General features: G+C 37.3%; 1 protein-coding gene, 1 long non-coding RNA gene and 1 other non-coding gene across 5 annotated transcripts in view; 1 reads left to right on the top strand and 2 right to left on the bottom strand.

The window, feature by feature from the left end:
• LOC110179066 (uncharacterized) overlaps positions 1 to 21952 on the top strand; it is a 69067-nt gene that overhangs the window by 36426 nt on the left and 10689 nt on the right. The gene's annotated exons all lie outside the window — the stretch shown is intronic.
• Positions 115 to 231, bottom strand: LOC147643689 (U5 spliceosomal RNA). The gene has a single exon (XR_015271698.1). It is a non-coding gene; the product is annotated as a U5 spliceosomal RNA (small nuclear RNA).
• Positions 2139 to 21952, bottom strand: part of LOC110181170 (uncharacterized) — a 68413-nt gene continuing 48599 nt past the window's right edge. For both annotated transcript variants that reach the window (XM_086832713.1, XM_086832712.1), the window contains 3 exons: positions 7147 to 8159; positions 6721 to 7082; positions 2139 to 2294 (listed from right to left, as the gene is read on the bottom strand). In XM_086832713.1, the coding sequence (XP_086688839.1) occupies positions 2269 to 2294; positions 6721 to 7082; positions 7147 to 8141 (1383 nt within the window). In that variant the 5' untranslated portion in view covers positions 8142 to 8159 and the 3' untranslated portion in view covers positions 2139 to 2268. The remainder of the gene's footprint in view (positions 2295 to 6720; positions 7083 to 7146; positions 8160 to 21952) is intronic.

The following is a 21952-nucleotide window of genomic DNA, read 5'->3' as shown; positions in this document are numbered from 1 at the left end:
AATTATCACTTTGGGTACCAACATTGCTTGCTACTTTTACAGTTTTCTTTAATTTTTATTGGTTTACCGATGGAATACTTTATTTTCTTATGTATTATTTATGGCCCTAAGGAATAATCCTACTGGGCACTAACTAAAAATTAGTTTAGACTCATTAGAGTGTTCCTATCCACGGAAATCTTTAGTAAAAGGCGAAAGATTTATTCGACAATTGAATAGAAACCAGAGTACTTTTCTACCCTCAGACAAGGGCCTCTCTACTCGTTTTGTGCCAGAAGCAGTTGGGAATTATAGGGTAAACGGAAGGGAATGCAGTTGCACCCTAAAGTAGGCAACGCTAATGTCTAGGGGATGATTTCAAAGGCTACTTAGGTAACAGGGAAATGTCTTGGTTATTTGGGTTATATCTCGAGAGTGACTTCATTGCAACTTTCTGCATAAAATAGTAATCTTAGTAAATATCTTAATAATATCTTATCTAAGAGTTATATTTATTTTTATTTAGTTTTCTCTAAGTGAATTTTCAACTTTAAATACTATTTCTGAAGCTTAACAAATTCATGGAATTCCTGAGCAAAACAAAAAGAACCCCCCACCGAGGGACATTTGAAGTTTTTTCAGCCAGGCGACAACCCAGGTGGTGACAACCCAATCAACTCCGAAATGTATTTGTTTGGGCACCGGGACAAGGCACCTCCTCCCACCCTCCATCCATGTTAGATCTGCAACTGCATATTTTGTTTGACATCATTGTTGCACATGCCACGTGCTGCCTCTGTTTGTTGCACCTGCAACATTTGTAGAGGAAAAACGCCCCAAAAAGGCGGCAACATGCAACAACGTAACGTTAACGGAGAGGCCTTGCAAAAAATGCAGCCAGCTGCATGTGCGTGCATAAATTACAGCCGGCGGTGGTTCTGTTTCTGTTTCAGTGTTCTTTTGCCAGTGTTTGCCGTTGTTGTTTGCATCCAGCAATGAAGACATGAAGCGAACAGCGGACAGAGGATAACGGACAACGGACAGCAGACACCTCCTGCAGTTGCAATGTTCCAACGGCCTTCAGGTGTCTCTGGAACTCTGAAAATAAATTTATACAATTTAAATTGAAGTGTAAATTAAGAAATTTATATGCGTATATAAAGAGTCTAAGATATATTATATAAACACTTAATTACTTACCTTTTTGAGGGATATTTTCGAGTTCAAAGATTGTTAAGACTTGGCAGAAGATTTCTAATAACTTCCCTTTTGGAAATTCCTTGTATCTCACCTTTGTCCCCCTAATTAACTTTCTTCCACTAGCGTTTCGGTCATAAATCCATAACGACAAATGTTGTTATTATTGCTGCTGTTCCTTGGGTGTTACTCCCTTTTGTCTGGTGGACAATGGCAGCGCCAACAATTATGTGAAAAGCTGGAAAGGACCAACGCTAGTGCAAACAATAGTTGAATGTTTGCCGCCAGGGCGTTTCATAGTTTTCCCCCCCATACATGACAGACAGCCCCGAAAGGAGCAAACAGACAGAGAGATGGAAATGAAATGCAGAGGTGGCTTGGCTTGGGTTTTGGGGTGGCATTCGGTGGGTAAACATTTCGGGGTGATGGCAAAAAAAGGATATCGCGTGCCGGCAAAAAATCACCATGTAAACACTCACATAAAGAGACTGGAGAAAGCTTTCAGTTCGGAAAAAACCCCTCTTTCAACACCGCCAGTGAACACCCTCACACCCTGGGACAACATTACATGTGCACAATAGTCGCCTTTGGTGTTCAGGATCCTTTGGCCCCCTTCCTGTGTTGTCCTTCTGCCTTGTTTTTGTTTTATTGTGATTTTATATGGTAGTACGTTTTGTTTTGGCATTTTTGGCAAATATTAGTTCCATTCTTTCGCTGTTGTTCGATGGCAAATGGAATGCTATTGTATTACGTTTGGTTTTCTCCCGGGCTAATAGCTTTGATTGCAAAGGGACATTAACTAATGCCAAGCTTTTATTAGTGTTACAGGTTCCCCATAATAAAACACTTCTGAAACAGTATTATTAAAATTAATTCCAACTCTGATGAAAGCTGATCACGAAGGCTAGTAATATTTCCTTAAACCGATTAAAGATTTAATAAGCACACACAAACACTGTGCATTTTTCGCTTAATCTAATTAGTTTTTTAGTTTATTTTAATCTCATTTATAGTTGCATACATAAACAATACATAAATCCATATATACTAACTAGTACTGATGCGTAAAATTATAGTGAAGAACGTTGGTACTTAGGGCTGGTCCTCCTTCTCGGTATCTGCAAAAGTGGCAAGAATTAGATACGTTTTCGGCAAGCTTGTTGAGTGAATTATAAGTCTAAGCCGGTCTTGCGGCAGACACAATAATTACTAGACATTTATATTAAGTTTAATTGCAGGCACGGGTGTACCGGGCCATACACGAAAATAAAATGCATCCAATATGTATGCAATATGTAAAGCGTTTTATGATTTATGCAACCCCACGAGCGAGCAGGCTCCTCAAACCCACAAAAAATAAAACAAAATCAACAAATCATTTTTCTGGCCAACGCTGACAGCTGCAATTTTTCACTGCTACCAACATGCAACACATTTTTGCCCCAACTGAAGTCCAACTTTAAGGCGGTTATATTTCCCCCTCTCCCACATTTCGAAATCCAACCCTCCCGATGAGTGCGTTCCCCCACACAGAATCCCCCCTCTCTAAAATTTGGAAAACCGAGTCAATTAAATTCAATTAGATTCGAAAAACCACAAGCCAAGTGCATAACCTTATCGCTCGGTGCAAGTGCAAGTGCAAGTGCAAGTGCGAGTGCAAGGGATATTATCCCCATTGTTCAAGTCCAAAACCACTCGCCCCCAAGCCTGGCTGTCAATCTTATCCTAATTGAAATGCATACACAACACACAAATTGCCTGGGACTCGAATTTCGGCTCACAAATTGACTTTTACGCATAAACAATTGAAATTCTGCCGAGATTTCCGGTTGGGTCTTAAGTCTCCCCCTCGCTGGAATTGTTGGGGGCCATAACCCCTTTTTGTGGCCAAAATCAACAAGTTAACTGCACTGCCGGCACTTCCAACGGTTTTGGGGCTGTCATTCAATTTGAGATTTCGAATTGACCCCCAAGGGGGCTACATATACAAATATGGCAGTTATGTGTTTGGTTTCTCACTGTCTAATTGACTTCTGAATGGAGTTTGCAATTTGAGTTTCCTCAGGGTTTAGTTTTGGGGTCTTTTTAAATTGCAAAAGGATTTTTCGTAAAGCAATTTAAGGTGGATTGTAAAAGGAAATGTTTTCAGAAAGCGAAAGGAAAAGAAAGCAGTTACTATACTCTTTGGGTCAATTAAATGAATTCTTCTTTTTATATTTTATATGTAATTTGCTTCTAAAGAGTTTAAAATGTATAAGAATTTATTTTTGCTACTGTATGTATTTTATACTATTCAGGGCACTATAATATTAGTCAGAAGCTTAAAAATTTGTTAAAAAGTAAAAAGTATAAACTTCAGCTTTCCAAAGTTAATTTCTTTTCTTTTTTCAATATACTTTTCTTTCCATATATTATCTCATCTTAACAAATACCATTGGATTTTATATATTATCTAAAAAAGGATAAAATATTCTTAAAAATACCTTCATTTAAATTAATTTTTTGGCACAACCCTTTGGTCGTGTTAACCTTTTTCCAGGACAAACATTTTTGACATACTCTTGACTCACAAAAAATACTCTTTTCATAAAATTTTTGCATAATATTTTCGTTGGGCCCGCAGCGTTGTCTTTATCATTTCCCTTAATTAATTAAAAAAGTTGTTGCACCTTTTTCGGGTTTCTTCTCTCCTGAATTTATACTTTTTGTTGGACTCGAAAAAAATGTGCACAATTTTTATTTCGCACATGCGAAATTAGCGCTGCTGGGGCATGCCTTGTTAAAATATTTGCAAATATTTAAATTGACATTTTTCCGTCATGTTATGACTATGAACAATGTCAATTTTGCGGGGTAACTCGACAGAATGCCTCAAGGCCCGGTCGGTTTTTATCCCTCCATGTTTTTATTTCAATGTTTTGAGTGAGTTTAAAATTCCAGCAGGAGAGTGAAGAGTAGACTTTAAGCTGCATTTACACACACTCACAACGCGCAAACTAATCAAAACAAATTCAATTAAACGACACACGACAAGCCACGGATCGCATGGCATCGCATCGTCCAAGTTGGGTCCCAGTCCAATCCCAGTCCAATCGATTCCACCATCCATATGCGATGGAGCAGCAGGAGAGGCCACCTCCTTTCGGCTTATCTGGCAGCACAATCCATTAAAATTGCACATCGTTTACACCAAAAATCAATTCGCCAAAGCATTTAGGCATTACAAATGCCAAGCCAGCCACTGGGAGCTAGTCAGCTCCGGTACCAGAGCCAGAGTCCAGATTTTGTTTGGGATTTGGACTCGGACTCAGACTCGAACTCGGACTGCGACTGGGATCCCGCTTCAAATTCAACGTTGATGCCCATAAATTTCGCACACACACGGCTCCTCACCCGGGTTTTTCGGTTTTCTGTTTGTTTTCTGCTCTCGGCTTGGGCTCGGGCTCGGGCTTGGGCCGGCTCCTCTGGTTGTATCTGCCTGTCCGTGGGTCTCTTTGTCTGCTGGGGGCTACCAAGCGATAAACGCAGGCCAGTTGGCATTGCTTTGAAATGTATCCGCCAGATACGAGTAGTACAAAAGCTGCATTTGTGGAGAGCCAGTCGCATTGGCAGTATCGGGAATAGTGGATTGGATGGACGGACGACCCAGTTGTTGTCCCTGGTCAGTTTGTGAGACAGCGACCCAAACAGGGAGTTTTTCTAGGGGGGTTTTTATTACGAAGGGATTTGGAGTCTATTAGCTGGAACTTAAAGTGTTATATTAATTTTTAAATGCTTTTAGTAGGGTGTTTTTGAGGAACTTGTATAGAATATTGGAGAAAATGTTTAACCACGTTCGAGTAATAATAATTGTGATGATTAAGGAATATGTGAAATAGTTTTGGAGCGAGGCAAATATGGGTTGGTTTAAAGGAGAAGTTTAAGGAAGTATTTATTTAAATGGAATAAATACTTGCTACTAATTTAGTTTCTTTTAAAACATATTTAACTAATTTCGACTAGTTTTAGATGCTCTTTAATTTTATATAATTTTTACCTTACACTATTTTAGACTTTACTATCATTATCGATTTCCTTCCCTTTGAAGAAACCCCTTTTCCTGACCATCAATATGACTGTCCTTTTGGTTCTTTCCCTGGTATGTCAATGTCACCTCACGCCCCGACAAATTATGTCTATCGGAAACGCAGAAAGCCAAGAAAAAAAGGCAAGAAAATAAAACTAAAAGATACCCAAATCCAATGTCGTGTATCGGCGGAGGCACAAATGCCTTGTGTGTGGTGTGGTGGTGGTGTTCGGTGGCGTCGCCTCCGTGAGTGGTTCAGTGGTTCACTTCGATTTCAGCGGTGTCAGTTTGTCGTGCGTTTTATTAGTGGCAACTCAAACAGCAAATTGAGATTAGAAGACGACTGACTGAGTAAGTGAGGCCATGAGTTATGGCCTGCATTAAAGCGCATCAAAGTGGTCCACAGTGGAAGAATGTGAAAATCAAGGAGACTTGAGGGGATGCCACCCATTAGGAGGTTTAAATAGGTGACAGTCGCTGAAGGGTTAGGCCAAGGAGTATAGGATCTTTACTAGAAAGATACAATCAGTAATTATTATAAGTATCTTCCACATTTTCTAGTAAGTCACAAGTAAATCAATCCCTTTCCTACTCTATGGAGTGTACTCCCTTTCCCTAGATTATTTTAAGCACCCATTTTGAAACGCTTAGAGGTCTTTATCCCACCCCTTGATCTTCATTTCCATTTATAGCAATTTACATTTGATTGCTGTTCAATCTACTTTCATCGCTGGCAACCCACAGCGACTGAGCATGTGATATCCTTGACATTTATGAGATGTTTGGCTCTGTGGGAGCACCACCTCACCCCTATGGAGTTAACATGTTAGATGAACAATAACAAATGTCAGATGTGATTTGCATAACACGGGAGTATTCCTCATGAGTTTCTTACTTCCCTGTTGCTTCTGTCAGATGTCGTATTTTTTTATCATAAATGATAGCAATCTCAAATGGTATTTGCCTCGTTCCTCCGCTACCCGCATATAATTCACTTGATTCTCCTCATCCGACTTTCACTTACGAATCTGTTTCAGCCCTCTAAGAGGAGAGAAAAAAATGAAACATAAAGGGAAGACAACATTAGGCCTTATTACATTTGACATGTTGTACTCTCTCCCAACCCCCCGCCGGAAAGCAAAGTTTCTCTTTCATTTTTGGTAGCAAACCACCACCCCTTGGCTACAAATCAAAAGATAAATTGTTTTCGTTCATGATTTATATACGAAAATGTTTTGTTGACTTCGCACCCGACTTTCTTTTCTTATCAGCGTTGAAAGCGAGCAACAAATATTAATATTGTTTGTATTTCATGAGCTTTCTGCTTTTTATTTCGTTTTCAATTTGGCCAAGTCAAGTCTGAATGTTCGAGGGGGGAGTCGTTCTGGTCCTGCTCCTGGTCGCATGTCAAATTTAATATAAATTATTGGCATAAAATCACCGGAATGGGATAAAAGATGTATCTGTCGATTACTTACATTCCTTGGTCGTTTTCCAGGAGTTGGTGGTCATTGCCTTTAGCTGATTTTCGTAGGCCTTCTTGGCCAGCACATCCTTGGCCTTTAGATTTGCCTTGTTGCAATTTTCCGAGTCGGCAAAATGATGCAGATACTCATCGCGTTTGCAGTAGATGCATACTCCGTAGATGAATTCCTCCTCACAGATGGTGGCATTCGTGGAACGAGCCCAGTCGGCGGCATTGTCTTTTGCAGCCCGAAATAGTTTACCCACGTAGATATGGGCAGTGGGTATATGTGTGAAGGCATTCAGGGCAATTGTGGTTATCGGATTGTGCTCCAAATTGAGAACCTGAAGGTTCTTCAGCTTGTCAAAAAGGCCACTGGAAAAGGAAGATAATTATTGTAGAGATTTCTAGTTAAATTTGAAGTTAGTTGTAAACTTACCTCTGAATGCGATCTAAATTGTTAAAGGCCAAATGTATCTCCAGTAGTAAGGGGGTATTGTGGAATAACTGATTCGGCAATCTGGCTATATTATTTTTCTCCAATCTCAAAGTAAGTAATTTCTTTTGCGACTTGAGAAAATCCTTGCTTAGATAGCTAATGTTGCTCCTTATGCCTATGTAAGCCAATTGATCCGACATCCAAAATAGCTCGGTTGGCACATTATCACCACAATTAAATACCTCCACGGACTGCAGTTCGGTCATGTGCCACAGATCCTGTGGCCCAAAGGCAGACATCTCCACGCTGCTATTCTTGGCATCACAATCGATCATCAAATGACGCACTTTCGATTGTTTGGCAAAGATCTGACCCGAAACCTTACCCAGATTCTTGACCACAATATTCAGATGGGTGAGGTTCAGCAAGGGATGCAGGATGGCTCCAGGTAAATCACTGCTCCCTTTCAGGGAAAGTTGCTTAAGAGCTGGCAGATGCTCCAGAAAATTAGCAGGCAGTGTGGACTTGAATCCTATGATGGAGACCTTCTTCAGACTCTCGTGATCCGTGTAATACTGCTGCAGAATCTCGCCGCGATCATTCTTCTTGGGATCGAAATAGTTGAAAATCTCCATTTCTGTGTAGTTGGATACTCCCAGTTTACTAAGCAAGTATTTAATGCTCTCAGCATTGGGTATCGCACAATTTTGGATCATCAAAGAACCAATATTGCCCACCTTGAGCGATGGTATATATCCAAATCCCCGGGCATCGAAGATAGTACAGGTGATGCCATATAGCTGGGTATTATCACTGTGAAGCACAAGATTCTCACACTTGATCTCCTGATCCTGGCACTCGCAAAGACTGGGCTCCTTGATCAGAGCCTCACAGCCCGCCTTGGTCACATAGGTATGACTATGGATTACAGTGGCATTCTCCTGCCACGAGGGTGCAACTACGGCCAGCAGGAGAAGGAGATGTAGCGGCAACATCCTGAGGCTAACTGAACGCTGAAAGGCCAAAGGAGCAGATTTTTAAATTAGTCTTTTTACGATCCAAGACAGCTGCCACCTATATTTTCCTAGACTTGGATTTCCCTCAGGTAGCACGCATTTCCCTGGAAGTGATGCTGCTGCTGCTGCGGCTGCTACTACGATTTCCCAACGCCGAAGACACCGCCCCCCATTTTACACCCAAAGGCTGGCTGGCTGCCATTTTTACACAAAATTTGAATACCCGAGGCCTGGGACAGGTAAACCCAAACAGTACCGCTCTCACCTCCCGCTCCTGTTACCTGTTACCTGTTACCCGCCACTTAATGGCCCATAATTTACTACGCAACTCGCCCGATTTGTGCATAATATTAAACCATTTTGAATTCGCCTTGCAACAACTCGAAACTCGAAAAAATCGTACGCAGGAATAAAAAACAAGAGCAGAGCAGAGCAGAAAACAAAATGACTTAAATTGCCATTTGCGTTGCCTTCGGTGGAGTTTCTTCTGTTTGAAGGCGGAGAAAGAGGGCTCCATTTGGGGAGGAGATCGCCACTGCGTGAGTGCGAGATGATCTGGGGCCCCGAAGAGTGCCTTTTGATAACAGTTGAAAATGCGCGATTTTACATACGAATTGCCAGTCCGAAAGATGAAGGAGCGAATGGAAGCGATCTGTGGCAAGACGGCACAAAAAAATATGGGTTTAAAGACAGTGGGGTTGAATGGGTAAAGTTGTAAGCAAAAATAGTAGGAGCAATATTAGATTTGAATATTAATGGAAAGGTATTATATAATTATTATATTAAATGAAAGAAAATATATTTGAAGAACCTTAAGGAGACTAATTCTATCAGCTTGGCAAATAAACGAAAATGGGAATTTCGATTTCAAAAATAAGAAGTTGAATCTGAAGTTTTTACTGTATTATAATTTCAATTAATTGGATATTTTCTATTTGTAGTTCTTTTAAGAACCTATGTGATATTATTTCCAACATTGTGCTGATCACAAAAGCAATGTCAAGTGGAATAATTTTCACAATGAGAATGTACATCTAAAATAATTTGGATTGTTTATATATAACAAGAATAAAGATATAATTGAATAGAGTATATTATTAATTGATTGATTTTTTGATCATGATAGAAAAAAAAACAAATAATGTCTATTATTTCTAAATAATTTGTAAATATCCTTCAAAGAAACTTTATATATTTTGGCTTAGTTCTTAGAAAGCTACTATACAAGTGTTTATTTCCACTTCAAATATTATTATGAATCTAAAATCTTTAGCAATAAACATAGTTTTTGTAGTATTTAACAATAAACTTTCAAATATATTAACAAATTTCCTCCAAAGTTTATTATTTCAACCAAAAATCCCTCTTCAATTGCCACTGTCTGCCATCCCAGACCAAGTTGAATGCTATCAAGTTCTTCCCACCTCATCCTCATCCTCATCCTCATGACCATGTTCAACCTTATCCCCATCCACTGGAAACATCCTGAATTGCAATTTTGAGTCTGATCTTATATCTCGACCACGAAACTGGGACTTGGACTGCTGACCGAGGTGGAGGCATGGCTGGATTGATGTTCCTGCTTGCGATTCAGCTTGATTCCGAACAAATTACAATTCATTCTGGTTTTCAGTTTCATTACAAATGCAAAAATGCAAAATGGCAAGCCGGCCATTATCCTGCTGTCTGAGGAGATGCTGTGCCATGGCCTGGGATACGATGCGATGCGATGGTATATGGAATGGGATGCGATGGGATGGGTTGGGATGTCTGTCTGTTGATCGATGATCGCTGTGTGCCCGCCGATGATCAAGTTTTGTGTATCGTTTGAGGCGTACATGCGTAAGTGCCCCTGATCCCCTTGGCACCGTATCCCCTTGATTCCCCCTGAGAAACCCTCCTTCCGAAGCAGTTGCATTCACAGATCGGGGCCAATGCATTTGAATTTGTCTGGCCGGCAGCCAAATCGATCGACAACCAATCAGCCCCAGTCCAGTTCGGTCAGCCATCATGCCAGTTAGCCAATGTGGGTACACTGAGAAAATATTACTATAAGATTATAAAGGATTCAAAAAAGATGGTGATAACATCGTTCTACAAAACTTCAATGCTAAATTTTCAATGGGACAATCAATTAATTTGACTTTCTGCTGATACTAATTAAAAAGAAATAAAGAAGCTATTTTAAGGAGCCTAATACACTTGAATTTAGACCGTAGAATTTTTAATTTATCATAACTAAGCCAAAAATGCATTAATTTTAATGTCTATATCAACAAATGAGTCCTTTACAATGTTACAGGTTTCAGACTCCACGAATTGTAATAACCTTGCAAAGGTAAGAAATATATATTTTTTCTATTACATATTTTTTGCACTGCACTTAATAATAATAAGTTTATGGTTACCAAGTATACAAATTTGATAAAAGATTAATAATTTCTGTAATTATTAGAATAATTAATTACATTTAAGAATCACTTTTAATTTTCCTATGGCAATGAATATGACATTGGCTTAGCCTAAACTAGGAACGCTTTCCAAACCTCAGAAAAGGTATATAAAGCCATTCTAAATTAACTTAATCACAGCTGCTTATTGGTATTTATAAATCTATTTAATATATATATTATATTCTCTTTATTTTTTTTTTTGCATTTACAACCGGAAATAATAGTGAATAAAATTATGAAATAATATGTTAAGTAATCCCGAGTTAAGTTGATTTCTTTCTTATGCAAACCAATGCATTTGGAGGGGCAAGTCAATAATGAGGTTAACTTAGGGCTCAAACGCTAAACCATTATATCAAATATGATTAAATTATTTTAAAAATTTTATAGAAATATTTAAGATTTAAAGAACTTTTGTACAGTGTCTGTTTTTGTTGCTGCTTCTGCTGCTGGCAGTGGCAAACATTTCATTTTTCACGATCCACGAACCGTCTCTCTCGTATTCCCAAGAGCTAAATCAATAAATTACGTGACAGGCATGCAGAAAACCTGATGCCTCCAACTTTGCTTTAGCTTTAGCTTCAAGTCCACTTCTTGATCGCCGTTTGCGTTTTGCTTCGTTTTGATTGAATCAATCAAAAACTTGTGCATTTATATGAAAAATATTAAGAAGTTGGTTACGATGCGCAAAAATGAAGCGGGAATACCCTGAAGTAAGTGAATAAATTAATGATAAATTAAAGGAGCATCAAGTTGAGTAAAAATTATAATATTAAGCAAGAAACCAGAGGGAAGAATACATGGATATTAATTTATTTTAGTGTCTTACAAAGAATTAATGAAAAGTTTAGCAAAAGTCTAAAGGAAATTCGAAATCCAATGATATAACTCTTTATATATGTGGGAAATGAAATGTTAATGTTTAATGGTATTATTTATAAGGTATGTTTGATAAAGTTAAATTTTCAAATATGAATACTTCATGAATGTACCAAATTTCCCCTGAAAAACCTTAGATCCTTATAGATAGTGTATACAGAAAAGCAAAAATGTCGGTGAGCATGGAGGCTGGCATACATACATATATCGTTTGCAGATCTTCTGGCGCTGCCATAACATAAATTATTATTATATCTTGCCCAATGGCTGCTGCCGCAGATATATGTATTTTAAGTTCTCCATTTACCATCCTTGCCCCCCTTTTTATTTTTTTCCCGGGTTTTTCGCATTAAATTTGATTGGTTTTCATTTGTTGCGAGCAGGAAATGCTCAATAAAGTTCTTAACTCGGTTTAATTAACTTTGACAAATTGAAATCGGTGGAAAATGTTTTTCCGCCAGCAAAAATAATCGAATTAAAAGGCGAAGTAGCAAAAGTCATTCGCCAAGGAGCGACATCCCTTCAATTAGTAATAAATAAATTTGGAGTTGGTTGAGAAAGTTTTTCCTCTAAGCTAAGCGATGCATAATCCATGAAAGGGCGCCAGCAAAGTTCGGGAAGCCAAGAACTCGACTCTTCGAAAAGCCAAAAACTGGAAGCCAAATGGGTGCAGGCCACTCTGCCACTCTTTCTATTAATGCCGCTCCATTGTGCGGCAAAAGTCTTCATTGATTTGGATTTCTTGTACCGAGGAAAATCGCCTTAGGCCGAAACTTTCGCCCAACCACAGGAGTATTGGCCAGGACAGGATGGCAAAGGAGTGCATATTTCCCCGGGACAAGGCGGACAGGCAAATAAATGGTCATAATCCCGGCCAGACAAAAGGCTACTGTTCCTGCTCCTGCTCCTGGCTACTCCACCTTAACCCATAACTCATGTCTGGGGCAATATGGGGGTGTGTATCTCCGAGTCTTTTATGCGTTTCATACATTTGATTTATTCCACATGCAAATTGCGGTATACAAAAATTAAGTCGTTGAAAATGTTTTATTCCAAGAAACGTTTTTGCGTCTCTCCCAAACGAAACTAAATAATAATTCGCCTCAAATTCGAATGCGCACGTTTCCCAAAAAAAAAAAAAAAATACAGGGCCATAACATGGCTCAAGGCGCCCCAAAGTGAAGTAAGGGGGTTAAATTCACCCCCTTCCCGGGGTGGCCCGGGGCACAACCCGCTCTTACAAATAAATGCATGAAATTGAATACCAGGATCCAGAAATAATTTTTGACAGAGAAACTGAGAAGGTCTCCATCACCATCATCATCATCATTTCTATTTTGGCATTGTAGTTATATTCCACAGCCACGGTTTGGTGTTCTGTTTATTTATGTGTTTGCGCCTATTTATTTATTTTAATTAAAAGGGGCACGTGTTGCTGTTTTCTTGTTTTCTTTTTGCCACGGCAACATTACGCCCCAGAGAAATTGAGAGATTGCCGATGGAAAAACAAAACTTGGAGTAGGGGTGTCCTGAGGTGTGGTCCCTTCTTAAATTTTTAGGGTAGGAAGGGGTGGGAACGGGTTGTGGCAAGTGCAACCGAGAATTGTATCAATGACAACCCTGAGAATTTCACCAGAGTTTTTATTAAATTATTATCTATGGGAAGGATATTTTCCTTCTTAAAGTTCAGTAAGGAAATTATAAACTAAGTTTGCTAAAAATGTAAGATTGATTTAAACATTATACAATGAAACGATAAAGGTTAAATATATGTGATAGAAAATTAATCTATAATATTAAGTTGAGAAAACCAAAAGAGTCTAGTTCCAGTTGAATAATTTTATATTTATCGCATAAGTTTATTTAATATTGTTATGATTAACCATTAATCTCCTAATAATAGAAGAGACGTTGTAAGCTTAAAGTTGCCAATAAGTATGACTTCCTAAATCCCTTACAATCATAGTTATATTAATTTGAAAATGATTCTAAATAAAATCCAATTTAAAGCTAATGAATCATTTAACTTCCAACTCTTCCCTGTTTAATAAAATACTATCTGAATTATCTCTCAATTAATACATTTCCACCTTATCCTGCAACTAAATAATTAAATAAATAAATAAACACACACAATACACCCCAGAGCAACACTAAATAAAATTACGACATTGTTTTCCATTCCACAGCTTTTCCGAATGTCACCCAACCCACCCCTTATTTTCATTGCACATTCAATCGAAGTCACCTGATTTCCCATAAAATGACTGCAAATGAACATCAAGCGAGTGTCAAAACAAACAGAATCGTTAACCAGATCCTTGGGCGTGGATAATTTAACTGACTAAGCCGAGAAGAAATGGCCAGCAAATAGTAATAAACAAGGGGCAGCAATCAGAGCAACTAATTAAATGCCACAACCCCCGCGGAAAACAAGGAAAGCGGCCACACAGACACAGACGGAAAGTCAAAGTTTCGCCGACTCGTTTTCATTACGAGTTAATTTGAATGTAAATGAACAGAGGAGTGTAGAGGGGGGTAGGAGACGGGGGAATGAGCTGGCTAAAATGTTTGGCTAATGTTTCAATTAAGAAGACAGTGAAAAATTTAATTTGCTTTCATTTGGCCCCGTCCATGCCTATGTTCAAATGGGAATTGCCACCCAAGTTAGTGCGAGGAGTTTTCCTTTTGATGGCGAGTCGGCAGTGAATTTCGTCTGGTTTGTTGTCCCGGGTGATGTTCGCAAGGAATTTCAATGTTCCACTCATAATTTCATATAATTTCCATTAATTGTATGAAATTAATGCCGCTGGCTTTGAGGCTGAGTCTTGGGCACAGCGAAAAAAATGATTAGTCTTAAGTTGAAGTTAGGAAAATTAAATATCTTTATAAAATTATGTCTTAAATCTACTTGTTTTGGTATTACCAAAAATGTATCTATAGGGGATAGTGGATGAATTATTTCTCGGGTAAATATTTTATAAAAATATCTAGTTAAAACTAAGACAAAGCTTTAAATGATTTAATGTTTAGATCCCCTAGACTTCCTCTGAAACAAAGTAAAAATTTCTTTATTTAGTTCATTTTACGACATTATTAAACCTATGAAAATATGTTCCTGACTTCTTTTAGTATACATTTATCAATAAATATGTTTAACTATATTTTCCTTGAAATATATCTGAAATTATATCAAATTTTTCCCTGTGCATCTCCAACTGAATCGTGTCTTGGCTCGTTGGCCACTCCAGTAGCCATTTTCATGATTTTCTACGCACTTTGGCAATGGCTGGCTTGAAAACTGTCTATGCTAATTTCCCAGTTTTGATGACTAGTCGGCTACCAGGGAGCTACTGGCAACGGCTACCTTTCATTTGGCTGTAACCAACTGCCTAGCCACGATCACCATCCGATCGATCCATCGACCCACCGATTCACCGATCTTGAGATCCTGTGGTGATCCGCCTAGTGCTTTGCATAGATCACTCAAGGGCATCGCCATGGAGATTTGGTTCTGCTCGTGCTCGCTCTGACTCCCAGTTTCCCCTGGTCGTCATCATCATTATCGTCATCATCGTCATCTCCATAACACTGAGATGATTCGATGTCTGGGCCATGGCAAATTCCCAGTTGAACCTCTCGGTGCAACATGCCCGACCACGCCCACATTTTGACTGGGCAATTGTCATGGACACGCGGACACGCGAAATCGGACTGATGAGAATATATTTTTTTTATTATTCAGCTCTTTGGGATAATAAATGGGTTAGGAAAGCAACGAAAAAACTAAAGGAAATATAGTGAAAAATGAGCTGAGATAATGGGGAAAAAATTCTATGAAATTTGATGAGCAATCCAATAGAAATTGCAGTGTTATTTAATTTATTCATATTTTTTATTATATACCAAGTATTACTGCTGCAAAGTTTCATAGAAAAATTTATGTTTATAGTATATTTTTGGTAATTTTATCTTTGCTTAGATTCTTTTGTTGATCCTGTCCCATCCTTCGTCCTGACGCAGTGACATGTGGCTTTGCCCATTTTCCCTTCCAGAGCCAGGAAGGCAGAGTCCAGGAGGGCAACCTCCTTTCTGGCATTTCTTTTCCGCACACTCAGCACAAATTGCAATCAGAGTGCCAGTGCCCCTGCCCCATGCCCCATGCCACATGCCACATTCATCCCCTTGGCCCTCTTCAGCCACCGACTTTTTAGCACTTCAAATTGGCAAACAAACAAACTCACGTTCAAATGAAATGTGAGCATAAACAGAAAATTTTTCACACACACCCAGCGCTCCCCAGTTTTTCCCACTTTTTCAAAGCTCGTGTGCAATGGTAAACAAACTTGAAAAGCAAACCGAAAGCAGAAGCGGAAATATTGCACATACGTCGCGTTGCACGTGAAGCAAGAAGAACAAGTAGAAGCAGCAGCGGAATAAGAGCAATGAGCACAGAAATGGGAATCACACGAGGACGAAGCAGTGGGCCAGAGGTGGCATCACTTGACACGCAAATATGCATAAGCAAGGCATGAATATTCATACACACAGCAGACACCACTTCTCCCAGCTCTTCCTTCATATGTATATGTATGTACATATGTATGGCCAGCTCGGTTGCTCCGCTTTGGCATCTTGAAAAGGACTCGCGTCCTCGTCCTGGTGCCCATATCTCGTTTAGAGATGAAATGCAATGCGCATTGAAAAATTTGCCCGCAAACAATGTTTACTTAAGGCGAGGTGAGTGAACCAAAAGAGGAGTGATGACTAGAAGTACAGTAAAGACATGAATAAGGGATCGAAAATGATAATGATTTTTAAAAAATGTATATGGCTTACTAAATTTTTAACAAAAGGTACAATCAAGTCTTAGTAAGGAGCAGAAAAGATACTGATTTTCCAAATATATGCCTGACTTAATTTCTGCTAAATAATCCAAGCCTAAGGAAGTGTATTTTAATTGCATTTTAATTTTTGTGACATATATTTCGTATTTGTAGTATATCACTTAATATATATATCGTGTCTGGTAACAAAGCTTGATCCCATAATTCAATTTCAAACTTTAGCATTCCGAAGTTAGTTTCCTTTCTTGTTTTAATTTAAAACATTCACCTTCTTTTATATTATTTAATATGTTTATTCATATAGTTTAAGCAGTAGCTGGTCGTACTTCTCGATTCAAGTAATGAGTGCCAATCTAAGAGGATGAATAGTATCCTATAATGTTTCTTATAGTTTCTTATAAGCCAAATTCATATTTATAAGATAAAGATACTGTATTTCTCTATAGAGTGTCTCCCCTGTCAGACCCCATAATATGCAATTTTCACAGCATTTGCAATGAATGAATGTTGGGCTTATGTTTGCTTTGCCATTCACACCAAATGACAAAATGCACCCAGGTCATTCACTTGGGCCTGCACTTTTCTCCCCCTCCCGTGGAAAACCCCCATTTTCCCAAAGTAAGATTCCTTCAAGGAAATTTTACAGAAAATTTTCAACTGCTTAGAGTAGCAAAACAACAATCATAAATCCTTGTCAATCACACGCGGCTGTCATCATCATCATCAGAGAGCAGAGCAGAGCAGCCCTCGAGATACATAGGCCGTGATAGGCGCGTAGTTCCAACTTATCCAGCGACTTTTGCGACTTGTGACTTGGCCAAAGCGGAACTGATTATAAGCCGCCGTCTGCTGCGACGTCATCGATTTGGCTGCGTGACAAAAATGGTTTTATTTATTTTTTTTAGACTGTCTTTATGTCATTTATATGACGCTCCGACTTTGACAGCTGCGCGGTGGTTGGATTCGAGGGGGTGCGACTTATGCAACACTTGAACTGTTAATTTCTTTGCAAGCTTCCTATTGACAACAATCAATCATTTTCCTATGCCATGTTCAATATATACTAAATAGATGGAAGGGAAGGCCGATAGTCCTGCGTTGACTTGTGAATTTGTTAAATTGTAAGCTAAGGTGAATACAAGTTAAGCTTGAGAGATTAAAGGATATTTAAGAAGGTATTTTATAAATATAGTATTCAGGAAGTTGTATTATTTATTATTAAATATTCTAGATAATTATTTAATTATTCATGTCATGTCTTTAAATAAACAACAAACATTTAAGTAAAGCAACTATATTTTTATGTAAACATCTTCTTGGGTCAAACAACTGCATAATATTGGGTCTGCTGACTTCCTTTATCCTATTAAAAACCAAAATTCCTAAAATTACCAGACACAACCGTATCGATAAGTTCAATAATAAGCACAAAATTACTTTCATATAAAGTATTCCCCTTAAATTTCTCACCATAAATTTGCATACAAAATAAAACCAGGCAGAAGAAAAAATCAAATCAGTTCGAAAACCGCAAAAAAAACTCGGCCAAATCAGACGCTAAAACTAATCCCCCAAATCTGCGACGATTGCCAGAGCAAATCAAAGTCCTGAAACCATAAAAAAGCAACCAGCCCAAAAGGCCCTGGGGCAACAATTTAAGATTTACGCCACTTAGAAGACATTTAAGCGTGCAACAAATGCGGCAACAACAAAATATAAAAAATAAAAAAATAAAACAGCAAAGTCCACATGCAAAGGCCAAAGTCAAAAGCCGCCAACAAGTTGTTTTATTTTTTTAATACCCTTCCTGATGGGTATTATAATTTTAGTGGGGATTTTGTAAGGAAAGTAAGGAAACTGTGTGTTTTACGTATAAATTTATTAACGCTAAGAAGTATTCTAAAAACCAAGTAAAGGATTTAATTACAAGTTTTTTTTCAAAAGCTCATATTCAATATTGTCCTTCTGGTTGTCCGTTTATCTGTCCGTCTGTTAGAATCTTTGGGATATTTATAAAGTTTTTTATTTTAGATCTTAGAAAATTATATTAATAAATAAGAAATATTAAGGAACAACACCAAATAGTTGTTTTTTCATATAAATTAACTTTATATATTTAGATTCAATATATCTTATGTTCTTATAAAATTGAAATAATTATATCGTACACGTTAATATTTCAAGATTTATTTTTTTTGAATAATTTTTTATTAAAGGGTATTTCTACTTCAACTTCTAAGCACAATTTTCCCTTATCGTCATGGGTTTTGTTGTTGCCGTGCGTGCAGCTCCCCAAAGGAAGCTTCTTTCCCAGCGCCTCTACTCTTCTCTTTTTGTTCTCCTTTTTTTTAGGCTCAGGCTCTCTCTTTCGTTTTATTCCCGGCCTGCCAAAAATCAAAAAGGGATTCTACCTCAACGGCCGACAGTTTACAAGGTTTTCTCGTGTTTCGACAACATTAATTTGTTGCCTCTTCCCTCCGGTCGGCAACATGTTGGGAATTTTTGTTTAGGCCAAAGCACTGCCAACAAATTCCCAGCAACATGTTGCTAGCCACAGAAACCACAAAAAAGAGGGAACAGTAGCTCCATGCAAACAATAAGAAAAATTATTTAATTTGAGTATGTATTTTGCTGTTTTCTTATTTTTTTAGTAAAAACCTCATACAAACCGAAAAACCGCAGAATTTTACGAGCTCCTCGTCGCCCTTAACAATGTCTCATTGTCAAGTTTAAATCATTTTTAACGATCAATAAACGAAGCGAACTTTCTTAGAGGTGGTAGAGTGAATCAAATGGGAAAATCACGAAAAAGGAGGTAAACATTAAGATCTTAAGTTTTAAGTAACATAAGAAAATAAAAAATATATAAAAACAAGAAAGGAAGTTAACTTCGGCAAACCGAAGTTTATATACCCTTGCAGATAGAACTTCTATGACTAGGAATCCCTACAATATAAATTATATATATTTATGATTAAAAACATTGAAGTAACACCTGTTTTCATTTCATTCACCTAAAGATATTCATATTTGCAGTTCACAGATTTGCATTTTTCCTCTACATCAAACGATCGTTTGTATAGCACAGTTGTCCGATTTGCATGAAATTTTACACAAAATTTAAGACTAATATAAAATGGCTATACCTCAAACTTGATGAAAATCTGTTGAAAAATTAAAATGTTATAATTTTTTTTGTAAAAATTTTCCGGCCATTCCAATGGCAGCTATATGACATAGTCGTCCGATCCGACATATATACGAGTGAGAGTATATAGAAGGCTAACTACAAAGTTTCATTCAGATAGCTTTAAAACTGAGAGACTAGTTTGGGTAGAAGCGGACAGATGGACAGACGGACAGACGGATAGACGGGCATGCCTAGATCGACTCGGCTGTTGATCCTGATCCAGAATATATATACTTTATATAGTCGGAGGTGCCTCCTTCACTACGTTGCAAACTTCTGACTGAAATTATAATACCCTGCAAGGGTATAAAAAAAGAAAAGGAAAGAAACAAGGGAAAAAAATCCTAAATAGGCTTATATTAGCAAGCTTAAAATCCTTCTTTTTTAAGCGGGTTTTTGTGTGAAGAATTACTTTTGCAAAAATTATGATACAAGCATTGCTTGAAATATGTTAACTTTCTGTTATTTAAAAGCATACCAATTCTTAAAAATTTGCTTTACAAATATAGATCAACTTAATTTAATATATATTTTATATTGAGCAGTTTCAATCATCACCATTGTTGTGTTCTTAGTTTAGTAAGTTGTGCTGAATAAACTATTTTCGGGAGTTAAGTATACTTTACTATAAACATGATCATCACGGCTCTTAAAGAGAGCTTGGAAGACTTTTCGAGATCAATAATAAGCTCTTCAACACGGCCAAGGGTATGGTAATTAAACAATAATTTAATATAAACCATATTTTCATGTATCTTGACTTTTTTGAGCCTTGTTTTGGTTTCAATTATCAAGCGATATTTTATTAACGTCTTACCTTAATTAAGAAAACTATAAATTTTATGATTGCCACATCCACTTGATCAAAGTTTATCAACCACAAAGCACTAAATTAGTAATTTATATAAAAAACACACAAAAAGAAGAAGAAAACTAAACTTCCTCTATCTAGGACCTTGCTTAAGTACAAGACTTGAGAATCGCAGAGGAGAGCGCTCTATGTACTAAATAGTTAAACAAAGCCTATCTTTCAGTCGAAAGCTTGAAACTTAGTGACGGAGTCATTTCCGATCCTATTATTCATATATATTCTTAATCAGCATCAACAGCCGACTCGATCTAGCCATGGTTGCCACATCCACTTGATCAAAGTCTATCAACCACCAAGCACTAAATTAGTAATTTATATAAAAGAAGAAGAAGAAAACTAAACTTCCTCCAGCTAGAGCCTTGCTTAAGTGTAAGACTTGAGAATCGCAGAGGAGAGCGCTCTATGCACCAAATAGTTAAACAAAGCCTATCTTTCAGTCGAAAGCTTGAAACTTAGTAAAGGAGTCATTTCCGATCCTATTATTCATATATATTCTTAATCAGCATCAACAGCCGACTCGATCTAGCCATGGTTGCCACATCCTCTTGATCAAAGTCTATCAACCACCAAGCACTAAATTAGTAATTTATATAAAAGAAGAAGAAGAAAACTAAACTTCCTCTATCTAGGACCTTGCTTAAGTATAAGACTTGAGAATCGCAGAGGAGAGCGCTCTATGTACCAAATAGTTAAACAAAGCCTATCTTTCAGTCGAAAGATTGAAACTTAGTAAAGGAGTCATTTCCGATCCTATTATTCATATATATTCTTGATCAGCATTAACAGCCGAATCGATCTAGCCAGGTCCGGCATAAATTTATTTTTTGACATATTTAAATTTTTATAAGGGGTATCGTTAAAATGGTGAAAAATTTACGAAAATTTGAATTTTTTTAATTTTTGAATTGAGTATGCAGATTTGTTACCCTAATAAAAACTGAAATTAATGCATTTTTGGCTTAGTTATGATATATTTAATATTTGACATCTTAATACTTAGCTAACTTCAAAGGTATTAAGAAAATTGTTCATGTTTTTTTGTATATAAAATAAGTTTTTATTATATGATTAGTGTGCTTACCTTGAACTTCTATGAGTAGGAATCCCTACAATATAAATTATATATATTTATGATTAAAAACAATGAAGTAACACCTGTTTTCATTTCATTCACCTAAACATATTATATTTGCAGTTCACAGATTTGCATATTTCCTCTACACCAAACGATAGTTTGTTTGGCACCTATATGATACAGTCGTCCGATTTTCATGAAATTTTACACAAAATTTAAGACTAATATAAAATGGCTACACCTCAAACTTGATGATGATCTGTTTAAAACTTAAATAGTTGTAATTTTTAATTGTATTAATTTCTCGATCGTTCCTTTGAGAGCTATATGATATAGTAGTTAGATTTTCATAAAATTATAATAAAATGGCTATATCTCAAATTTGATAAAAATCTGATGAAAACTGAAAATGATATAATTTTTTTTTGTAAAAATTTTCCAATCATTCCTATGACAGCTATATGATATAGTCGTC

This window comes from Drosophila serrata, unplaced genomic scaffold (assembly GCF_035046125.1).
Source record: "Drosophila serrata isolate PLE 108 unplaced genomic scaffold, ASM3504612v1 contig_249, whole genome shotgun sequence".
Classification (NCBI taxonomy): Eukaryota; Metazoa; Arthropoda; class Insecta; order Diptera; family Drosophilidae; genus Drosophila; species Drosophila serrata.
This window is presented reverse-complemented; position numbering and strand designations above follow the sequence as displayed.